Genomic DNA, 24,033 nt, shown 5'->3' with positions numbered 1-24,033 from the left:
ATAAGTGATAGTCTTACTCATTCACCCCATTTATTCATTTGTATGGATGTCTGTTGATCCATTCCTTCATTCACATAAAAACACGACCATTTATGCAACAAAAATTTTATAAAGTGCCCACTGTAAACTGTATACTAGATGCTATGGGAACCATAATGCTAAAAATACCATGGTCTCTACCCTCTAAAACCTTAGCAGGGAGATAACGTGCATATCAGTAATTCCAGGGCAAAGCAGAAAGTGGTTAAGTGTGATAAATACAGATAACATGCTGCAGAGATTCAGAGGTAGGGAAAAATATCAATTCTCCCATCAGGAATGCAAAATAGGATGTAAACCGAAGCTTCAAACATGCAAAGGTATGATTAAAAATCAAAGAGAGGGAAGAGGGGCCTCTGGTTAGAGAGAATAGCACAAGTCAAGGTGGAGCAACTGGAAAGGAGAAATGTAGCAGCTCCACCTGAGAGGAGCAGAGAATATGAAACAGGAATAGTGGAAAATACTGTTGGGGCTACATCAGTAATGATTAAATGCTCAGACTTAGGAAGTGGGACTTTATCCCATAGACAAGAGGAAATATTAAAATATTAACAATGTCTTATCAACGAAGTGACCAGCTCAGAACTGAGCTTTGGGATGACTTGTCTGCTACCAAGGATAAGATAGATCAGTGGGAAGAAATTCTGGAATTAAGACAACTACAACCAATAAGGAAAGAGGCTGTTTCAGTATTCCAGAGATGACTGAGGCAGGGACTGAACTCAGACAGGAGCCAGGGAGAGTATGCATGGAAGTAAGAACGTTTGCAAAGCAAGAACATGGCTGCTGGGGTCAAAAGGACATCCCAATGTGACTGATTCAAGCCATGCATCTCAAGACCTCGGCCCACAGTCCATGAGTCCATGGGTCTTGAAGAACGGCAAGAGATTTATATTGGTCCCCATTCTCTGAAATGTATTTATAGATAGACTGTAAAGTATGGTGGGGTAGTTTGTGAATTCCCCCTTAATCTAGACTAAGCCAGATGAGTTATTAATTCAACAAATACTTAGTGAGCCTTGTATTGGTCATTTGACTGTTTGCCCTCATATCTATTCCTTGTCCTTCCCTGTTCTGCTTTGCATTGCAGGTGTGTGTGTGTGCGTGTGTGTGAGTGAGAGAGAGACAGACAGACAGACAGACAGACAGATAGACTGGAGGATGATGGAAGGACAGCATATTCTCTGTCTGACTCCCTTCCTTGGGCAGCAGCTCCAGTAGTGGCTGTATCCTGTCTGTGGCTCCATCTTTCCTCAAGCAGACCTGCCATAGCCCCAGCTCCTGGACTCTGGTCATTTCTCTGTCTCCCGTTAACCCACTAGTTCTAATGGTGGTTGCAGCTTCCTGCTGACCCTGATCTCTGGGTTGCCTCACAGTTTTCTGGCATCTTGGCTCCTCCATCACATGTGTAACCAGCTCCCTGTGCTGAAATACCTCTGTCTGAAACACCTAGTGTGGTTTCTGTTTTCCACACCCTAGTTAACAAAGGGCTTACTACATGGCCAAGAACTGGGGCTTGAGCTTCAGTGGAGTTGAAGATGGACACCGTCTCTGCCACCATGACCCTTCCAGGAAAGTTCACAGGAGATGACCAGTTCTGAATAGCTTTTCTCCAGCCCAGAGCAAGGCACTCTGAGCATTCACTCATCATGCCAGCAGCCTGTTCCTCATATATCCAGTATTCAATTCACAAACAAAGAGCAGACCGTCCACTGTATATGGGAAAATACTGACTTTTAAGACCAGGTCTGTAACCTAAAAGAGACTCACATCTGGTGAGGAAGTCAGATAACAAAACAGACCTTCACAGAGTAGGGGCTGTGGGACCGTAAAGGCAAATCAAAGCTTCAGGTTGGTGGGGAAAGGGAAGTAGCCAGTGAAGGCTCCCTGGAGGAGGTAATGTCTCAGTCCTGCCTTGGAAGATGACCTAGAGCTACCAGGCAAGACCGGTTTATAGTAACCTAAGAATTATTGATCACCTTTCATGTACCAACATCACCTTAACTAGTATCACAACTTCACAAGGTAAAGTACCATTACTACCCATTTCCAGATGAGTAAGCTGGGTCTCTTAAGGTTATATAACTTGTCCAGAATTATACTGCTAGGAGGTAGGGGAGGAGGGAGCAGAAATCTGACAGCACCTCTCCCACCATACCCTGCTGTCTTTCTTTTTTTTTTTTTTTTTTTTTAATTTTTTATTGGATTTTAGGTTTTGGGGTACATGAGCAGAGCATGCAAGACAGTTGCGTAGGCACACACATGGCAGTGTGCTTTGCTTTTCTTCTCCCCTTCACCCACATTTGGCATTTCTCCCCAGGCTATCCCTCCCCACCTCCCCCTCCCTCTGGCCCTCCCCTTTTCCCCCCAATAGACCCCAGTGTTTAGTACTCCCCTTTCTGTGTCCATGTGTTCTCATTTTTCATCACCCACCTATGAGTGAGAATATGCGGTGTTTCATTTTCTGTTCTTGTGTCAGTTTGCTGAGGATGATGTTCTCCAGATTCATCCATGTCCCTACAAAGGACACGAACTCATCGTTTTTGATGGCTGCATAATATCCATGGTGTATACGTGCCACATTTTCCCAGTCCATTCTATCATCGATGGGCATTTGGGTTTGTTCCAGGTCTTTGCTATTGTAAACAGTGCTGCAATGAACAGTCGTGTACATGTGTCCTTATAGTAGAATGATTTATAGTCTTTTGGATATATACCCAGTAATGGGATTGCTGGGTCAAATGGAATTTCTATTTCTAAGGCCTTGAGGAATCGCCACACTGTCTTCCACAATGGTTGAACTAATTTACACTCCCACCAACAGTGTAAAAGTGTTCCTTTTTCTCCACATCCTCTCCAGCATCTGTTGTCTCCAGATTTTTTAATGATCGCCATTCTAACTGGCATGAGATGGTATCTCAATGTGGTTTTGATTTGCATCTCTCTGATGACCAGTGACGATGAGCATTTTTTCATATGATTGTTGGCCTTATATATGTCTTCTTTCGTAAAGTATCTGTTCATATCCTTTGCCCACTTTTGAATGGGCTTGTTTGTTTTTTTGCTGTAAATCTGTTTGAGTTCTTTGTAAATTCTGGATATCAGCCCTTTGTCAGATGGGTAGACTGCGAAAATTTTTTCCCATTCTGTTGGTTGCCGATCCACTCTAGTGACTGTTTCTTTTGCCGTGCAGAAGCTGTGGAGTTTCATTAGGTCCCATTTGTCTATTTTGGCTTTTGTTGCCAATGCTTTTGGTGTTTTGTTCATGAAGTCCTTGCCTACTCCTATGTCCTGGATAGTTTTGCCTAGATTTTCTTCTAGGGTTTTTATGGTGCCGGGTCTTATGTTTAAGTCTTTAATCTATCTGGAGTTAATTTTAGTGTAAGGTGTCAGGAAGGGGTCCAGTTTCTGCTTTCTGCACATGGCTAGCCAGTTTTCCCAACACCATTTGTTAAACATGGAATCCTTTCCCCATTGCTTGTTTTTGTCAGGTTTATCAAAGATTGTATAGTTGTATGTATGTTGTGTTGCCTCCGGTGCCTCTGTTTTGTTCCATTGGTCTATATCTCTGTTTTGGTACCAGTACCATGCTGTTTTGATTACTGTAGCCTTGTAGTATAGTTTGAAATCCAGTAGTGTGATGCCCCCGGCTGTGTTCTTTTTGCTTAGAATTGACTTGGCTGTGCGGGCTCTCTTTTGGTTCCATATGAAGTTCATGGTGGTTTTTTCCAGTTCTGTGAAGAAAGTCAATGGTAGCTTGATGGGGATAGCGTTGATTCTGTAAATTACTTTGGGCAGTATAGCCATTTTCACGATATTAATTCTTCCTAACCATGAACATGGAATGTTTCTCCATCTGTTTGTGTCCTCTCTGATTTCGTTGAGCAGTGGTTTGTAGTTCTCCTTGAAGAGGTCTCTTACGTTCCTTGTGAGTTGTATTCCAAGGTATTTTATTCTTTTTATAGCAATTGCGAATGGCAGTTCGCTCTTGATTTGGCTTTCTTTAAGTCTGTTATTGGTGTAGACGAATGCTTGTGATTTTTGCACATTGATTTTATATCCTGAGACTTTGCTGAAGTTGCTTATCAGTTTCAGGAGTTTTTGGGGCGAGGCAATGGGGTCTTCTAGGTATACTATCATGTCGTCTGCAAATAGAGACAATTTGGCTTCCACCTTTCCTATTTGAATACCCTTTATTTCTTTTTCTTGCCTGATTGCTCTGGCTAGAACTTCCAGTACTATATTGAATAGGAGTGGTGAAAGAGGGCATCCTTGTCTAGTGCCAGATTTCAAAGGGAATGCTTCCAGTTTTTGCCCATTCAGTATGATATTGGCTGTTGGTTTGTCATAAATAGCTTTTATTACTTTGAGATACGTTCCATCGATACCGAGTTTATTGAGGGTTTTTAGCATAAAGGGCTGTTGAATTTTGTCAAATGCCTTCTCTGCGTCAATTGAGATAATCATGTGGTTTTTGTTTTTGGTTCTGTTTATGTGGTGAATTACGTTGATAGACTTGCGTATGTTGAACCAGCCTTGCATCCCTGGGATGAATCCTACTTGATCATGATGAATAAGTTTTTTGATTTGCTGTTGCAATCGGCTTGCCAATATTTTATTGAAGATTTTTGCATCTATGTTCATCATGGATATTGGCCTGAAGTTTTCTTTTCTTGTTGGGTCTCTGCCAGGTTTTGGTATCAGAATGATGTTGGTCTCATAAAATGATTTGGGAAGGATTCCCTCTTTTTGGATTGTTTGAAATAGTTTTAGAAGAAATGGTACCAGCTCTTCCTTGTGTGTCTGGTAGAACTCAGCTGTGAACCCGTCTGGACCTGGGCTTTTTTTGTGTGGTAGGCTCTTAATTGCTGCCTCAACTTCAGACCTTGTTATTGGTCTATTCATAGTTTCAGCTTCCTCCTGGTTTAGGCTTGGGAAGACACAGGAGTCCAGGAATTTATCCATTTCTTCCAGGTTTACTAGTTTATGCGCATAGAGTTGTTTGTAATATTCTCTGATGATGGTTTGAATTTCTGTGGAATCTGTGGTGATTTCCCCTTTATCATTTTTTATTGCATCTATTTGGTTGTTCTCTCTTTTCTTTTTAATCAATCTGGCTAGTGGTCTGTCTATTTTGTTGATCTTTTCAAAAAACCAGCTCTTGGATTTATTGATTTTTTGAAGGGTTTTTCGTGTCTCAATCTCCTTCAGCTCAGCTCTGATCTTAGTTATTTCTTGTCTTCTGCTGGGTTTTGAGTTTTTTTGATCTTGCTCCTCTAGCTCTTTCAATTTTGACGATAGGGTGTCAATTTTGGATCTCTCCATTCTCCTCATATGGGCACTTATTGCTATATACTTTCCTCTAGAGACTGCTTTAAATGTGTCCCAGAGGTTCTGGCACGTTGTGTCTTCGTTCTCATTGGTTTCGAAGAACTTCTTTATTTCTGCCTTCATTTCATTGTTTACCCAGTCAACATTCAAGAGCCAGTTGTTCAGTTTCCATGAAGCTGTGCGGTTTGGGTCTGTTTCTGAATTCTGAGTTCTAACTTGATTGCACTATGGTCTAAGAGGCTGTTTGTTATGATTTCAGTTGTTTTGCATTTGTTGAGCAGTGCTTTACTTCCAATTATGTGGTCAATTTTAGAGTAGGTGTGATGTGGTGCTGAGAAGAATGTGTATTCTGTGGATTTGGGGTGGAGAGTTCTGTAAATGTCTATCAGGTTTGCTTGTCTTTAATAATCACAGTGAGCAATGGCAACACCAGTTGGCTCTTAATGAGTCACTCTCAGGTCCTATGATGGGTGGCTTAAGTAAGTCAGCTATCAAAACTTCTTAAAAACCCTTCAGGGTAGGTGTTAACATTCCCATTTTCTAGATGGGGTGGGCCAAGGTTTAGATAAATTACAAATATGTCCCAGGCCATGTAGCTGGTCAGTGGCAGAACCAGAGTGGTAACCAGACCTGAATGGCTCCCAGTTACAGCACTCTTTCTCCTTCCCCTTCCCACCCACTCGCAGACACCACCTTGTAGCCAACACACAGCAAGGACTGAGTCAGCATGTGTTGATGCAGGCCGAATTGACTCCATCCATTTCTCCTTGACCTTGTCTGTGGCTGGGTGGATGTGACCCTAAGGGCCACGGCCCACATGGGATCTTGCCTGCCTAAGTAAGTCTCTGTGTCTGGCATTCATCATTTGACTAGAATCCCCCAGCAAAAGCCATTTTGCTAGATAAGCACTCAATCCAAAGTTGAATGAGCCTCTCACTACAGTCAGGGCCAAGATACACTTTAGTATTTTATAGGCAACAAATGAAACTGCTTTAAATGCACGTTAATCTGTACAATACCAGTGCTAATTATGCCTCTGATTTCTTTCCTGTTTTATCATTCCAAGGCATGTTTCAAGCCTTTAAAAACAGGAAACCAGAGGTCTAGGTTAAGAGCACCGTCCAAGGTCACACAACTGAACTTCAATTCTGTGCCCACTTAGGACACACCATAACCTCCTCCTTCTCTCTGTAAGAATAGGTTCTGCAGACAGGGCAAATGGCCTCTGTTCATGCTGTCTTATTATGGGATATTGAACTCTGGGGTGAATCTCAGTGGTTAGACTCCAGGGGGGATAAAGTCATGAATTTGGTCTTTGTTGAAGGCCTGACTGTTGAATCCAGGTCTTTTGGATTCCCAGCTTTGTGATCTTGGGTAAATTACTTACTCATTCTGATATCTATGATATGAGATAATGGTGCCACCCCGCAAGTGTGTGATAACTGATGTAAAGTATCTGTCATGCTCTCAAAAAGAAACATAGGCTTCCTCAAAGTGGGTAACCAAGGATAGTTTAATATGGATGTGAACAGGATTAAGAGAAACCAGTAGGTTAGGGTGCAGTATCTCTAGGCTGGCAATAGTAGGGAGTCCTTGCCAGCCCTAGATCCAGACAAGGGAAGGGAGTAACTATGAGAGAGGGCTGACCTTCAAGAACTGAAGCCCTTGATTAAGCAACAAGGTCAAGCAAGCCATGGCGACCTGGCAGGGAGGAATCTAGAAGAAAATATGCCCCAACCTCCTCCTGGCCTCTGAGCTCCTGCTTTTGCTCCCCATTGGCTAAACCCAATTTGAAGCAGAAAGCAATGGGAGTGCATGGTGTGACCCATACAGAGTAGACCATGGAAAGAAAAGGAAGTGGAGGGACAAAGAGAAGATAACCAGCCACAAGCAACTACTGGCACAGTTACCACTATAGAGTGAAGAGTGGAGGAAGTCCATCAATTGTGAACCAACTATATACTCCAGCAAAGGTAAAATTCCTGGGGTCTCTATAGGGAATCCTGGCAAAACAATACTCTAGACAGCTAACTAGGCCCTCACTCCATCACCCTGGTCTCCGCCCTAGCCAGAATCCTTCCTGACTCTCTAAAGAGCTAACTGCCCACGCTAGAATCATTTTTCCACAATTGGATCTTGACGATTCATTAAAATAACTCCAATGGGATAATGAGCTGAATGGGGCCAGCCCTGTCTCTGCCTCTGGAGGCCGTGGTCTGTTACTGTCTGAACCATCCCGCTGGCAGGTTTGTTTGCACACCCGAAAATGTATTGGCCACTTAAATCTGTTATAAATTACCAGTCTGGAAATAAATATCGTATCTGGGTCCCCAGTAAGTAACAGATGCATGAGTGCAGAGTGAGATAAATGCGTTTTGGATGCAAACCTCTTTCCCATTGCTCACAGACAGATGGAGGCAGGCCCAGTGCTGGTTTGCAGTCGATCTGCGTGCTGTGTAGGTGGGACTTAAATGAACTCAAAGTTCTTTTAAGGTTAGGAAGTTTTCTATACTCACTCTTGGCGAATCCCCAGAGGAGCCCCAATTGAGCAGTACATTTCCTTTTATCTCCTTTGCTGAGGAGTCTCGTGGTTAGAATGTTTTCTCTTTGGGGACTGCGTGGGTTTTTAGAAGCCAAGGAGGGTCTCTTTACTCAGATGCAGCATGGGGACAGGCACACAGCATGCATGCATTCAGTCAGTATGAATTTTTCAAGGCCAGTGGCCCAGGCTGACTTCTGGGTGCTAGGAACATGGCCATGAGCAAGCCAGATACACAGCCCTGGCTTCATGGAGCTCCCATTCAACTGGGGGAGGCAGATGATAAGCATGTAAATAAAGAAAGAATAGTATGCTATTTGGTGATAAGGTCTCTACAAAAAAGTAAGCAAGAAAAGTGGAAAGAAGCTGATGGGGTAGTCGGAGATGAACTCTCCGCAGAAGTGATTGACAACTGAGCAGATGCCTGGATGGAGTGAAAGAGCAAGCCACTCAGTTACCTGGGGGCAGACAGAGCAGGCACTGGGAAGGGCGAGTGCTAAGGCCTCTGGATGGACATGTGATCCCTATCTCTGAAGAAGGGTAAGAGCCAGTGGACAATGAAAGAATGGTAGAGACACTGGGAATATCACTGAGGGGTTGAAATGGAAGTGACAAGAGGTGTCAAGATGCCCAAACCAGGCTTAGGGAAACAATAAACCACCACCTCCTCTGAGGTGACCTTCTTCGCTGTTCAATTCCCATGGGTGCTCCACAGAGTCCCACATCTTCCCATTAGCAGCCTTTACCCCAGTCTGTTGATGTCTGCGACTTGCTCAAAAGCAAAGTCCACATTCATCCGGTCCACTTTTGTATTTCTAGTGCCTTGTATATTGTAGTAGGTGCTTAATTAATACCTGGATTGACAGTGAATGTGCAAACAATTGAATTCACAAAATAGAGAATCCAAGCCATTTAACTCCACAACTAAAATGTGAATCTCTTGCTCACAATGTTATCTCACTGAATTTCAAGTACGTTAGAAGCTTCCAAATCACAGCTTCCTCCAGGGTCTCTTTTTTTTTTCCAGCCTAAGCATTAAGGGGATGCTCCAGCTTCAGCTCAAAAACATTCATGCATGCATTTCACCAACCAGATGGCTAAAAACTGCACCCAGCTCTGGGTGGCATGTGCCATGGCCCAGGAGGAGAAAAGTCCAAAAAAAATGGCTGCCTGATATGGAATTGTATTCACTGAGCATATACAAAGCTCTACTGGGCCACTCAGAAAGAAGCAGTGAGCTGTGCATCCCAGAGGAGAGCATATTTCAAGAGCAGCTTGGTGAAGCTGAAACACAGGATATGTGGGGTCGTAGGAGTGAACAGAGGGACAACTGGAGGTGAGGCTGGAGATAAGGATGGAGACAGATGACTAGTCCCAACCTAAGGCATCTGGACATTACCATGCAGGCAATAGGGTACTACTGCAGGCTTATAAGCAGGGTAGTGTGCAAGAGGAAGCTCATGGGGTTAGTAAGCAGCAAGGCTGCAGAGCAAAACTAGAGGCAGGGAGGCCAGCTACAGGTTAATGCTGTGGCCTTAGCCAGGGACAATGAGGGCTGTGGGAATGAGTGATGGGGATGGTAAAAGAGGGTAGACTTGAGAAACTGCATCTTTCCAGGATCTAGGGGATTATTTTCTATTCCCAAAACTACTGAAGAAAACCCTTGAGTTTAATTCTTTCTTTTAGCCTGTGGAGCCCTGTCCACTTGACTTGGAGGAAGAGATAGGTCTTCCTACCTCTTGTGTCACAGGGAAAGGTTCGTTATTTCGTTAACAGAAAGGAGGTCTTATCATCCCAGTATCCCCTGAGAGGCCCGCATACACTTTTAGTCTTGATAGGCACTCAGTAAATAAATGTTTGCCAAATAAACAATAAAATAACAAAACAAATAACAATAACAAAACAAATAATAAAATAACAAAACAATAAAAAAAACAAAACAACATAAAAAATATATGTTAAATCTTAGAACAGTGCCTGGCATATTGTAACTGCTACATATCAACTCATTTAATCTGAACAACAACACTATGATGTAAATACCATTATCCCCATTATTTTTTGGAATTTTATAGATTTAGGGGGTACAAGTGTAGCTTTGTTACATGGATATATTGCACAGTGGTGATATATAGGCTTTTAGTGTAACCATCACCTGAATAGTATACATTGCACCTATTACATTATTTCTCATCCCTCACCACCCTGCTACCCTCCAACCCTTCTGAGTCACCAGTGTCTACTATTCCACACTCTGCATCCATATATACACATTTAGCTCCCACTGTAAGTTGCGGTATTTGACCTTCTGTTTCTGAAGGGGTTTTTTTTTGCTTTAGATAATGGCCTCCAGGTCCATCCATGTATCTATGTTGCTTCAAAAGTCATGATTTTGTCATTTTTTATGGCTTAGTAGTATTCCATGGTATGTGTGTATATATGTACATATACTATATCTATCTACAAAATACTGTGTGTGTGTGTGTGTGTGTGTGTGTGTGTGTGTGTAACATTTTCTTTATTCAGTTATCCATTGAGATGGATACATAGGTTGATTTCATATCTTTGCTATTTGTGAATTTTAAAACTCAGGTACAAAGAGGCTAAGTAGCTTGCCGCAGACCACACAACCTAGAAGGAACAGAGCCAGGATTCAAACCCAGGCATCTGGGTTTCAGAGTCCATGGTACACATAACCACCATGCTATGTTGCCTGTCTGTCTGGTTGGTCAACAGCTAATTTATCGGGTATTTGCTCTGAGTCTCACATTTTGCGGAGCTCTGTGGGAAAAAAGAATTTTTAAGCTAAGTAGGGAGTGTCTGTCCTTAAGAAGCCAACAACCTCACTGAGTACATATGATTGCTCAAGCACAGAACTTAAGTGGGGATGCTGATTGCTCTGTGGCTAATCCGGCAGTTCTGGTCATGACATTGTCCCTGGATCGGTACCAACCTCCAACTCCAGAGCAGGCCCAGCAATTGGAAGGTGCCTACAAAATAGTTATTGATCATGTGAAATACAAAGGTAGAGAAATGTACAAGGAACTTAGAAACTTGTCTTTGAATCTGAAAGTGGGTCTAGAACTTTAGAGATGCCCCATCTGTGGCAACATAAGCCATACAGATGGCAGTCCTATTTCCGGAAGAAGGAGGCCTTGAGGCAGTTCATCCACCTCAGCAGGACAAAAAGACTGGTCAGCAACATCTAAGACAAAGACATCAAACTTCAGGGCGTACTTTCTCTGGACATGGTTAACCATAAATAAAAGTTGAGTGGATTTCAAGACTGTCAACAATCTCTCCATTGATAGTCCCCATAATTGGCATCTGTGTTCTTTAAAAACTTCATTCATCTATTCATTCATTTACTCATGTATTTATTTAACAAATACTAAATGCATTCAGTGTTCTGTACTACATACAGATCTGTCTATCTCCAAAATTAAAACTTCTCCTCAATATGATTGTAACTGGAAAGAGGACACTCCATGTATGCCATGCCCACGCAAAAGAGGAGTCACCTTCAACCTCTCCTCCAGTGATTAAGGTTATGAGGCAGCAGGGTACTCCCCCACCAGAGTACAGCAGGGCCTGCTGGAGTGCTCTGAAATGTACATAGAAATTAGAAACTGGTCTTTGGATTAGCAGGTAGCTTTATGGGTCTCCCAGGTCACACCTCCATAAGGTCCTCTCTGTACCTGGGACTTCAGTTCCAAGCCCAGGAAAGTTGGCACAGATAATCAATGTGGGATACTTCTCAGTTTTCTTTTTCTAATGGTTACTAATGCAAGGAGTCAACGATTGCGTTGTTTTCTTGCCTTTTTCTTCTCTGGGTGTCCCATAGGGTCTTGTACAGTGTACTTCACATAATCATGGCTCAGGAAAGACTTTTTGGTGGTTGATGCTCCCCATAAACCTGAAAACTCCTTCTGTGCCTCTTTTTGGGTGCATAAGGATAAGTGATGCCCATCCAGTCTTTGCTCCCAGTGCTACTGGTTCTAAGGCAAGCCGGTGTAGGCACCTCACAAGTAACCATAGGAAGAGCTAGCATTTAGTGACTTACTACACACATTATGTGCAATATCTTATTTAACCTTTGCCGCTTCTCTGGGAATAACTGATTTTCTCCATTTTGCCTATGAGAAAATAAAGTCTTGGAGAGGATGTTTATTAATATTGTGCTGTTTGCAAGCTTTGACAAGAGACCCTTCACAGTGCTTTTCTCCTGTTATCCAGGGATACCATCGACCTCGGCACTACATTGCAACTCAAGGTAAGTGCCCTCCCTCCTCCTAGTGCCTCAGCGAGGCTTCAAGGGTGCCAGGGGAAAGGGCTCTCTTAACTGCAAGGCTTGTCCTCCTGTCCTGTATCTGTCACTCCAACACTCCATTTCACGAAACAGCCCTGGAGGAGAGGAGTGAGTTTCCACCAACAAAGAAGCCACAGAGGTAGAGGTCTTTGAAATTGTTCATTTGTTTATTTGGGAAGGAAAATGGTGACAAGTTTCGCTATAGGAGAAAGGCCCATGAGTGCCAGAGGAAGGAGCGGTTACTTGGAAATGGTCAGGAGGGAGAGGCCCAAGCAGGCGCCATCAACACCTGCCAGGGCCGGAGCTGATGGTGCCTTATCTCCATGATGGGTGCGTATCTGTAACAGAGATGCAGCTGGTTGCCCTGGAAAGCAACTTGGCAGTGCATTTTCAGAAGGCTTCAACATGATCATACCTTTCAAACCCTTCTGGAAAAAGAAGTCCTGCAGATAATTATAAATAGAGACAATGACGCATATAAGAACATTCTCCATGGTGTTATCTATAATAGGAAAAAAAATGTGAAAAATCTTAAATGCCCAACAATTGGTACATTGGTTACATAAAGTGTGTTACCACCGCATTATAGAAAACCTTGCAGCTATTAAAACTATTATGCTTGGTAAGAACTTTTAAGGGTATCACAAAATGCATATAATAGGTCTGATGCTTATTACAGTAAATACATATACATATAAATATAGAAAAATGGTATTCAAACTTTTATATCAAACACACATATTACTTTTGTAATTTTAAAAATGATAAAGGCCCAGGACATTGAAAGAGTAATTTCTGAGGAAATTGCTTTGGACTGTCAGAGCCTATTTTCTGCTCCTTGTCTTTTTTTTTTCTTTTTTTTTCCTCTTTCTTTCTGTTCAGGCTCTAGAGGAATGCCTCCAGCATTTGTCAAGCTCAAAATCAGGCATCTCCTGTTTTTGTTCTCAGCATCTGGCACCCAGCAGCTCTCTCCGCCCCACACCCCAGTTGCCTTCCTGTCCATCATGGAAGTTCTGGAGCCCAGTTTTTGAAAACTCCCCTTAAGCCATAATCAGTCCTGATAAGGTGATGGGTGGAGTTGGTAGGAAGGGTCTGAGCAGGAGGAGGACCAAAGGGAAAAGAGAGGTTGCCAACATTTCCAGTAGATGCTGCAGATTTGAGAGCTTGGCATGAGGCTTTCCCTATCCATACCCTGATCTGGCCCCATCAGGCTCAACATATCTCAGGCCCATGTCTCAGATACTTGGTACCTTAACGAGGATCATCTGGCCTCCCTCCTGCTCACTAGTGTGGAGACTTAACCAACCAGAGGAACAGACCTTCTCCGCTGCTTCTTTGCACTTGCACTCTCTAACCTCACTGCCTTCTCTGTTGGCAGGTCCAATGCAGGAGACCGTAAAGGACTTCTGGAGAATGATCTGGCAGGAGAACTCCGCCAGCATCGTCATGGTCACAAACCTGGTGGAAGTGGGCAGGGTAAGCCTCTCCTGCACTTGCCTGGGCAGAGGATGCTGGAGGTGCACTCTTGAACATCTCTCTGTTCCGTGCATTGTGCTAAGTGCCTCCTAGTCAATATTTCACCCTCACAGCGACCTACAAGGGAGATGTCATCACTCCTCTTCCACATTCAAGCAATATCTTTTCCCTTCAAATCCCCTTCATCCCTTTTTCTACCCTCAGTCTCCATTGATGGTGTCATCTCATATCTTGAGGAAGTTAAAACCATCAGTCATGTACTCCCTCATCGTCACACCACAAAGCTACTATCCTACTTGTATCTACAACCATGCTCTTGTTCTTCCCCTCTGCTGTCAGGTTCGACTGTAAGAAATGGCTGTTTTCATTGATCCAAATGGTCAAATATCAACTGTTTCTTATGGCTCAGCCTAACACAACACAGCCATGTCTCTGCCCTTCCAAAGGCAAGCCTAGTGCCCAGATCACAGATTCTACTCAATTTTTTTTTCATTTTTCCCTTTCTCACTTGCAAAATGAGTCTCTTTCTCATTGCCAAATTGTTCCCCTTAGCATACAAACATGCCCAGAACCTCCCATCTTAAAAAGAAAGGAAAAGGTAAATAAAAAGTATTTTCTTGTTCCCACTTTTCTGCCAACCTTTAAAGACTCATAGAGAGGCTCTGTTTCTTCACTCATGTTCTCTTCTACCCACCCAGCGTAGCTCCTCCCTCCATCCTACCAACCGTGATATCGTCGGTATCACTCGCATCCTCCTTCATGTCGACGAATCCAGTCTCCAGTTCTCTCTTCCCATCTTATTCAACCTCAGTGGCATCCAACCCTTCACTCCCTGCTCTTCTTCCTCTGACCTCTAAATCTTGATGTTCTTCAGGGCTCTCAGATCTTGATTTCCCGCTCTGCTCCATCTCAACTCTCTCTGAGGTCGTCCTTAACTACTCTGGGGCTTAGAAATGGGACTGCTGTTCCTAGCTTGCTTTTGCCTACTTGGTTACCTCTGGCATGTGGGTGGGCTGCTGACTTTAAAGGCAAGGTGTACAAACACCAGAATTAAAAGGGCTCTCCACATATCATGTGAACTAACTAAAAAGTGGGCAGGTAAGTTTTTGTTTGGGTAAGAAATAGATAATTCATAAAGATGAATTCTGGCCTCTGATAATGGGAAGGAGAAAATCTGAGCTTTTGTAATCCAATAAAGGGGTATGGACATCTCAGGGCCGAATGAGAATTTAGGACCAGGTGAGACTTTATCCGTGAGTCCATCCTTATCTAGTCCATTACTCAATTTTACAGATGAGGAAACAGACCTGAAGGGGTAGAGTGCCTACCCTGAAGTCACTCAGCCAAAACCCAGGCACAAAATCTGACACGTGACTCTCATTCCAGTGCTTATGGCCACTCCACTCAGATGGTCCTCCAGGTACCCAGGCCCAGGGTGCAGCTACTGTGGACAGAAATGCCAGCCCAGGATTCAGGGATTTGGAGGCAAATTCTAGCCTGTTCTACAATATATCCCACATTGGAAACAGATTTCCCTGATGAACAGACCATGAATCTAAATTTGATTTGAGAAGGAAAGCAGTCTCTTAGAGGAACTCCTGCTAGTGCCAACCCTGTGCCAGAGACTTATTATATATTACTGCAACTTTCAATGATCATAGGCGCCCACATTCCCAGTTGTTATTCATGTGTCCTGGGTTTGCATCCTGGCTCCATCCCTTACCAACAGTTGACCTTGGGCAATTTTCTCAGTCTTCCTACGCTTCCTCGTCTGCAAAATGGGGATAATAATATCTACTTCATAAAGTCATTTTGAAAAGTCATTAAAATAATACATGTAAAGTATTTGCAGAACAATTTGTGAGCTCTGGTAGACATAGTACACAGTCAATACATGTTAGCTATCATTATTGATAGGAAGCTGAGGCTCAGAGAGGTTTCAGCACTTTCTGGGGCTCCCCAGATACTGAGTGTTTGTTAGGACCAAGCAATGAATCCATTTGCCCCCTAAGCCCTGTTACACTATACCAGTATTTCCCTAAGTGGGTTCCATGGGATGCTAGTCTGCAGGATGGTTAGTGAGAAGAGGGTTCCATGGTTAAATACGTTTGGGAAATGCTGTGTCCTCTATGCCCCTTTTGGAGAGTTGCAAAACACAGAACACATTAGCAGTAGCATGCGAAAGAAGCTGAGTAGTCCTGTAGCAAAGCCATCTATTTAACTGTGTAATACAGCATTTCCCAAACTCATTTGACCACAAAGCCTTTTTTTGTTTGTTTTTTGTTTCTTGTTTTTTTACCTAACACCTATTAGCACCCAGCGGAACACACTGTGGGAAATGCCACTCTAGGCCGTGCGGCGTCCCCCGGAATGGTAATCACGCTTTTGTTCTTTTAAGGGGAAAACCATGATCTCTTTTTCATCCATGAGTGTGACTTAAAAGAGTCGACTGGGGAATGGCTTGCTTGCATCCAGGGTCAGAGAGGAGTTGCACATCTTCCCGTGGAACCCAGCACCTACCATCCTTTTCCCAACTAAGAGCCTTTCTCCTTCCAGAACCCCAGTTGCCACCTCTGAATGATGTCCCCCTCCCAACCACTTCTGTTTCCACCTCCTATTTCCCACCTTTTATTCTCATCTTTGCTCAGCTGATAGTACTCAGCTGCTCCACGCTGACAGAGCAGAGAGGGGACTCAGTCAGTCCCCAGCCTGGCCACATGACCTTGGGCAAGTCACCAAACCTCTGAACTTGAGTTTTATTTTCATCTGTAAACTGGGGATAATAACACCCACCTATCTCACCTTGTTCTGTTTGATCACTTAGTGTGATAATGCCTTGGAAAATGACAAGGAGCTTTGCAAAAGCAGGTACTACAATTATTTTTAATGGTTCCAGGGCCTCTGGGAGTGAGCTTGGCTCTGCGCAGCTTGCTGATCCCTAGCCAGCTGTGAACCCTGTGGACTGAAATGCCACCAAATTCACCCTTGGGTTTATTTGAATGGGACTACCAGAAGGGACGGCTGCTCGCACTCAGCCATGTGCTTATGCATCCTCATCTCTGTTCTGTCTCTGTCTCTCACTTGGTCGCAGGTGAAATGTGTCCGATACTGGCCAGATGACACGGAGGTCTACGGAGACATTAAAGTTACCCTGATTGAAACAGAGCCCCTGGCAGAATATGTCATACGCACCTTCACAGTCCAGAAGGTAAGCTTCCCAGCGGCTTTGGGCAGCTTGTCCACCATGAGAGCTGGCTTGTTTGTTCATCCAGAGCACATGGTGACCGAGGGTCTGTTCTATGTCCACCCCATGCTTGGCACCAGGAATAGATCAGCAATCAAGGCAGACATGGATCCTGCTACCATGGATCCCACATCTAGTAGGTGGGACAAACTGAATTCAATAAGCAAATCAATGAAATAACAACACATTGTGATAAAAACCACACAGGAATATGCCAAGGATGGAGATAGAAATAAACAGGAGGATGGGGTGGTAGGAGAGGGCCTCTTTTGGAGAGAATGAAGAAGGAGGAACCAGTGAAGGGTAGAAAGGAAGGAAGAGCTACCTCAGTCAAAGGGGAAAAACATGCAATCTGGAGGGGAAGAAAGATCTCTACCTGTTCAAGGCCTGTGGTCTCAACCAGGGGCATTTTGATCCCCCAAAGAATATTTGTAAAATGTCTGGCAACATTTTTGGTTGTCACAACTTAGGGGAGGAGGGTTAGGATGTTACTGGCACCTAGCGTGTAAAGGCTAGAGATGCTTATAAATATTCCACCGTGTACAGGACAGAGCCCAACAATAAGGGATTATCCAGCCCAAGGCATCAGTATGGTCCAGGTTGATAGACATTGAAGGGAGGCCAGGGCTGTGCAAGCGTGGTAAGCAAGGATGTGATTGCAAATAATAATAGATACATTTATAATTTGCTATATAATCATTACTATTCTACCATTGCTATTATATCATAATGATAGCTAACATTTACTGAGCACATACTAAACCAGGTACTTTTCTAAATGCTTTGCATAGAGTAACTCAGTCCTCCCAACAACCCTATAAGGTCAGTGCTATTATTATCCTCATTTTACAGAAGAAGAAACTGAGACACCAAGAGTTTAAATCAGTTGTCCATAGTTGCCCAGCTGCAAGGTTGGTAGAACCAGGATTCATACCTTGGCCCCTGTAACACATTTCTCTTTCCATTACACCCTAGGTTCCATTTCTCTAAAAGCAACTACTTCAATAAACAATGTGGCCACAGGCCTGAGGATGCAAAAGCACTGGGGACTTATGCGCTTTGAGAGTTGAGCCCTTGAGGCTTAGACAAGTCCTTGCAAGGGCCAAAGTCTGCTCTGCACACTAGAGCCCGCCATACACACAGTACTGTTCCAGCATACAGAGTGGCCCAGGACATTCTGTTTGCTCCTGGCAGCTCCCCTTCAAACCTCCAGACTCCTAAAGTCTCAGGGTCTTTTTCATCTGAATCTTCAGTCTTGGGTGAAAAAGTCAGGAAGTCTGTGAACTCCCTCCACTAAGAGGAGGGGAAACCATTAGGTACTTGGATGTTGCCTTAGGTCAAGTTGTTCAGAAGCAGAGCCTGAGGCAAGGATTCAGGTACACAAGGTATACCAAGGGAGCTCCCCCAGAATAAATTCCTAAAAGAGAGTAGGAAGCAGGAGAGGGAAGGGAACGGGCCAAGCAAGGGCAGAGGCTCCAGAGAAGTCTAGCCTAGAGCTGACCCACAGGGAACCTTAAGAGACCCCAAGGGCTTCTGAGCATTAACTGGGCTTAGCCACCCTCTTCACAGCACTTAAGCAGACACTCGGCAAACATCACCTACAATTTTAGCTCAAAATCAGTTCCTGAGCTGAGAACCTGGAAATAACAAACAGGGAGTGCTGTCTGCCCTTGAAGACAACACAGTCGCACTGGGGAGAGGATCCTTGATAAATAATCATAGCACAGGTGGGAAGAGCTCAAAGGAGGGCTTCCTGGGACTGAATTGATTTGGAGGATGGCATGAAAAAAAGTCCAAGTATTCCTGAAGCTTTCTCCTCTCTCACTTCAGCTCATCCATCACTGCCTTAATCTGGGCTTCTGGTCTCTTCCTCCTAACAGGACTGTTTGCCTCTAGTCCTGCCCTTATGTTAGTTTGGGTTTCCTGGAAGCAGAGCCAGAAGCAGCAGGGGTTTGGGTGCCCTGGCTCATGTGTTGAGGGAGAGTTTGCAGGGGGAAGGCGAGGAGAGAGGTAGGATGGGGTGGGGAAAGGAGCTGAGTGGGGATGTGGCCTCAGCAGAGACTTGCTTCCACCTGACCCCATGGGAGCCTTGGAACATGAATGGTACTACACACTTGGTCCAACCTTGAGGCAAAGAGGCCTCGGGTGCCCCCATTAGAGTAAACAATTTTTCTGGTTCTTCCGGAACATTACTGGTTTTTTCACTGTAAGTCCTGTGTACCAGGGAACCCCTCAGTCCTCGGCAGACTGGGCAAGTGGCGAGCCAGTTGATCACTCTCCCTCTACTATCAGTCACTGAAGGATGTGCCACATCCCAGGGGATAGGGTTCCTCTTCGGCCGAGAACAGTTCCCTTCACAAGAGTGTAAGTGTGAGCTGTGTGCAGCCCCGAGACTTAGAGCATCTAGCGAGTAGTACACTGGGCCAGTGATGAGGATCTGAGTGGGCACCAATAGTGTTCACTCAGCAACCCCCAATACACCCACCTCAATCCATCCTTCATGCAGCAGGATGCAGCCTCCTGAAATGCAAGTCTAATGATGTACTTCCTCTTCTGTCGAACCATCTGTGTAATCTCCCTGAAGCTTCCCAGTGCCTTTGAGATAAAGTCCAAAGGTGCTAATGTAGATTCAAGGCCTTCTGAGATCCAGCCCTCGTCCATTCTCCTGCACCCCTAGTCCTGTGGTCCCCCATGGCCTGTCTTCCACTTGCCTCTAGCATTGCCCTGGGTTGTTAGTGATTCTCTGCCCATGTCATGCTAAGCCCTGTCCCCAGATCTGTGCCCATGCTGTCCGCCTGCCTTGGATTCCCTTCCTTTCTTCCCGTCAACTGGGCAATGCTCACATATCAGTATATTATAGTGATTATAAGAGTGCAGACTTTGGAGGCAGAGAGCCAGGGTTCACATCATCCCTTTACAACTCGAGTTGTACTGTGACCTTGGGCGTGTTACTTAACCTTGCCTTAGCCTCAGTTTCCTGATTCATTAAATGGAGATAAAATTATAGGGATTGGTATCAGGATTAAATAAGTTAGGACATTGAAGTGTTCAGAAAAGTGACTGGTACAGAGTAAATGCTTAGTTAATGTTAGCTGTTATTTTCACTACTTGTTTCAAGATTCAGGTCAAGCATCGCCTCCTCCAGAAAGCCTTCTCTGATTTTTCCTCTCCACAGATCAAGTTAGCAGGCACTCCTTGATACACTTCAATAGAATTACCCACTTGGGCATCTGCCTCCCCCACAAGGCCAGGGATAGGAGCTGTGTCTTTTATTCTCACCTTCCTAGTACCCAGCACAAAGCTGGGGACAGGTCACACTTGGTTTATGATTTTTTAACTGAAGGAATGAACAATCAAACAGATTCTTCCTATTCAGTGCTCTCTGGGTATCTGCAGGAGATTCCTAAGTAGAAAAATAGTAAAATCCAATAAAAAATTTAAAAAAAAAGAAAAATAGTAGGTAGCAGGAACTGTCTAAGCAAAGGCTTAGAAGTGTGACCTGACCATGGAATACTCAGAAAACCACGATTGGGCCTGGAGTGTGTCTCTGTGAGGGGTGGGGCGGGGTGTGAAAGGGGAGGGGAATGTCCCACTCTGCCTCCATCAGTCAGAGAATCTCTGCTTTTGTTTGTTTTGCATCTTACCTAATCATTCTAAGAATATAATTAATGAAGAAGCCTACTAAGTTTCATAAACTTTGAGAGCCACACAGACTAGCATAGTCAAGGCCAGAACTATGGGACATCAGACCTCAATCACTGAAAGGCCTCAGATTCCAGGGGAAACAATTTGGACTCAGTCTTCAAGGCTCACATTTCTTTGAATCCCTTCTACTCCATATACCTCCTATAAATACTGGTCAAAGAAGGTCCCCTGGGGTGCTCTATGGCCCTCTTGGGCATTCAGAGTGTGTATGAGCACACTCAAGACTCTGAGGCATCCTGCAATAAAGCCATCGATTTCATTTTCTCAATCCCACGTTTCCCAAATGTAACTGATTACAGAATTGCTCTATGCAGTAACACCTATTAACCCTGCGAGGGCCCTGTCCCTGCTGGAGGTTCCTCAGTGCAGCAGCTGTGGCTCCACATATTGCTGGGCTGGGTATGTGAGGGCAGCAGCTGGAAGAACAGAGGCCTGTTCTCTCCTCAGAAAGGCTACCATGAGATCCGGGAGCTCCGCCTCTTCCACTTCACCAGCTGGCCTGACCACGGCGTTCCCTGCTACGCCACTGGCCTCCTGGGCTTTGTCCGCCAGGTCAAGTTCCTCAATCCTCCTGAAGCTGGGCCCATCGTGGTCCACTGCAGGTAAGTCAAAGGTCCTCCACCTACCCAAGTGTGCCTCTGCACCTCGGTTTCCTTGGGAGGGACAGGTTATCTTTTCAAGTAGCTTTACTCTTAAAGACTCCTCTTCCTGTGTCCCCCATGCCCAGTGATTTCTGATAAGATTTGGTGGCAAGGTCACCCAACAAGAGTAATAGCAGTGTTACTTCTGGTGCCTGGAAACAGTGGTCATCAGGGGGGTAGAGTGAACACAGACAGCATCTGGTACATCAAGTGCACCGTACCCACATTATTTAATTTACTTCTCGTCCAGCCTTAAGAGATGGACATTATTATCATTCCCATTTTACAGATACAAAAACTGAAGCACTGAGAAGGTAAACACAGAGTGGGGATATTTAACCTGCTTTTCTCCAGACACTCGCCCTCAGCTCCTTGACATGGCAGCAGTGTGCCTTGGTAGAAGCATGCTTCTTTTCATTTCTATTATTTTCAAAATCAATTGCCAGCCTGCAGGGTCCCTCATAGAGAGAACTGGACAGCAGCAGGTTTCACCTTATTATGGAGAAGGGATATTTTCAGCTCTGACCTAGAAAGTCAGAATGAGAATGAGTGGCACGTCTTTCAGTCCTCCCGAATGGAGATGAAGTGTCATGTCAAGGGTGTCCAGAATTGGAGGATGATGGACTTCCTGACCTGAAGGCCAGCCAGCTGGCATCCCCCTCCTTCCCAATGCCTCTCTCTTCCAGTATGACCTTGGGCCAGCCCCTCTTTTCAGACCCTGGATGCTTGAGTTATCACATCCCTGCCCTGGCAGTGTTTGTGTCAGTCAGGAGATCCAGGAAGACTCCGTAAGTGTGGATGTCTCAGAGCCAGCTCCCGCCTCATACAGCATCCATTTATCTTCCCAGCAATAGTAGCTACACAGCCCCATTTCACAGACAAGGCAAGTGAGGATGAGGAGGTAACCCTCATCACAGCCCCGGACTCTCTAAGTGTTCTGCATGAACGCTCCACTTTATATCTCACAGCAATCCAAGGACAATAGAACATTAACTCCCCTATCTCCATATCCCAAGGAGAACCCAGAGCAAGGGTTCGGGAGAAAGAAAGGCAATGGCAGGTGTTTATCAGGCCCTCTGTGCATGATGGTTCTATGTGGTATGCATCTCCACAGCAGGTCATCTTAAGGCATCTGAGCAGAGTGGCACCCATTCCTGGAGCTGTTCTGAACATTATTAATAAATGGGTTGGCTAAGTATGCTAAGTGTCTAAGAGAGAATTCCTGACATAGTAGGCACTCTAAAATATCATTCTCTGCCTCTTAATGTTTTCTCTCCCTCCCCAGATTATTAATCCTCCAGGAAAGGAACAATGTTTTCATATTCCTACTCCTAATCCCAGCATCTACTGCATGATAGATTTTCAATAAATATTTGTTGAATATAATAGCCATTATTTATTGAGAAATTACTGTGTATCCAGGCACAAAGAAATTTGTATGCATTATGCATTTTAATTGTAATTTCATGCAATTTATACATATTGTGCTATTAATGCTGTAAGGTGGATCTATTCATTATTATCAACATCTTTTTATAGACGAGTATTGAAGCCCAGAGAGGTTAAGTCATTTGCCTGAGGTCACACAGCTAGTAAGTAATAGAGCCAGGATATAATCCCAGGGGTCTCTTCCGATATCCTGTGTTGAATTACTGTGTGATGCTGAAATAAACACAGCTCCATCCTCACAGGGACCCTGTAGGAAGGTATGTTAAATGCATCAGAAATCTGAAGCTAACAGACACTAGGCAACTTGGTCACCACAGATAGTTCCAAAATTCAAAACCAGATTGTCCTGGTTCTTTATACTAAAGCATGTTGAGTATGAACATTGAAGAAAAAAGCAGATGAGTGACCCCTTATACTCCCTCTCAGATACACAGGCCAAGCCTCTTGAGTCTCTGCATCTGGATTTTTGGGACTAGGTTCTGAAGCAAACATAAGTCAGACTTCACTGTATTCAAACCATGAAATTTTACCATGAATGAAAACTCTGCTTCCAGCAGATTCTTGTAGACAGTGGTGGAGACTGGCCTGTGCTCTTGGGATTTATAATCAGCCAATACTGCTTTTCATCTCGTTCCATCTCTCTTCCTCTCTGTATTTCTTTTGACATCCCCATTGTTAGACAAATACATTTGTTTCCATGAGAAATGCAAAATGTGAAAATGCAGTGGAAGGGGGCCTTCTCGACAGGCCGCCTGGCCTTCCCTTCCAAAACTACACATGTGCAAGGCACATGTCCTGTGTGCCTCTTGGTCAGCACTGATACAGAAAAAGCTGGCTGTCACCTGTAGAGTCTCATTGAGTTCCCTTGCTATTTGGTTCTTGGTTTGAGATCCTTCTAAAGAAGCCATTAGTGACCACAAATCAAGTATGTATCAGGAAACTTTATCCTTGACAGGGGTCTCCACACGGCCAGCTGCTCCAGTTCGATGGCGCTCTTGCTTAAACAGCTGCAGGTGGAGCCAGAGGCCGGGTTTTGAACATGGCGCTTCGCCAACCACTCTGCCTTGGGGAAAGCTGAGAGGACTCTAGTTTCTGTCCTGTCATTCACCTGCCCTCTGTTCTCTCTCCTCCTCCTTTGCTTCCATTCATCAACCCATTTGCTAAAGAAGAAAAAAGAGGAGAAAAGAAGGGAAGAAAATAGGAAAGCCATGTCTATAATGCATCTCCAGCATGCCAGGAGCTGAGCTGCGTGTTTTATACTATATAGATGTATTATTTCATCCATCCCACCAGGAAACTG

The 24,033-nt window shown here is 44.3% G+C and overlaps 1 protein-coding gene and 1 long non-coding RNA gene across 43 annotated transcripts in view; one reads left to right on the top strand and one right to left on the bottom strand.

Annotated features, from left to right (window-relative positions):
* Positions 1–24,033, top strand: part of PTPRT (protein tyrosine phosphatase receptor type T) — a 1,160,468-nt gene that overhangs the window by 1,101,243 nt on the left and 35,192 nt on the right. For 12 of the 21 annotated variants that reach the window (XM_078371705.1, XM_035302876.3, XM_054255378.2 and 9 more), the window contains 5 exons: positions 12,146–12,182; positions 13,597–13,694; positions 16,008–16,067; positions 16,786–16,902; positions 21,091–21,245. In XM_078371705.1, the coding sequence (XP_078227831.1) occupies positions 12,146–12,182; positions 13,597–13,694; positions 16,008–16,067; positions 16,786–16,902; positions 21,091–21,245 (467 nt within the window). The remainder of the gene's footprint in view (positions 1–12,145; positions 12,183–13,596; positions 13,695–16,007; positions 16,068–16,785; positions 16,903–21,090; positions 21,246–24,033) is intronic. The other 9 variants (XM_008995950.5, XM_008995949.5, XM_017972058.4 and 6 more) reach the window with 1 other exon arrangement.
* LOC118153980 (uncharacterized) overlaps positions 16,896–24,033 on the bottom strand; it is a 357,355-nt gene continuing 350,217 nt past the window's right edge. For 21 of the 22 annotated variants that reach the window (XR_013535179.1, XR_013535180.1, XR_013535200.1 and 18 more), the window contains one exon: positions 22,657–23,893. This is a non-coding gene — a long non-coding RNA (uncharacterized LOC118153980). Of the gene's footprint in view, positions 19,534–20,217; positions 20,342–22,656; positions 23,894–24,033 lie in introns of those variants that run through there. The other variant, XR_013535187.1, reaches the window with a different exon arrangement.

This window comes from Callithrix jacchus, chromosome 5, assembly GCF_049354715.1.
Source record: "Callithrix jacchus isolate 240 chromosome 5, calJac240_pri, whole genome shotgun sequence".
NCBI lineage: Eukaryota > Metazoa > Chordata > Mammalia > Primates > Cebidae > Callithrix > Callithrix jacchus.
Note: the sequence above shows the minus strand (reverse complement) of the source record. Positions and strands in the feature narration are given on the sequence as shown.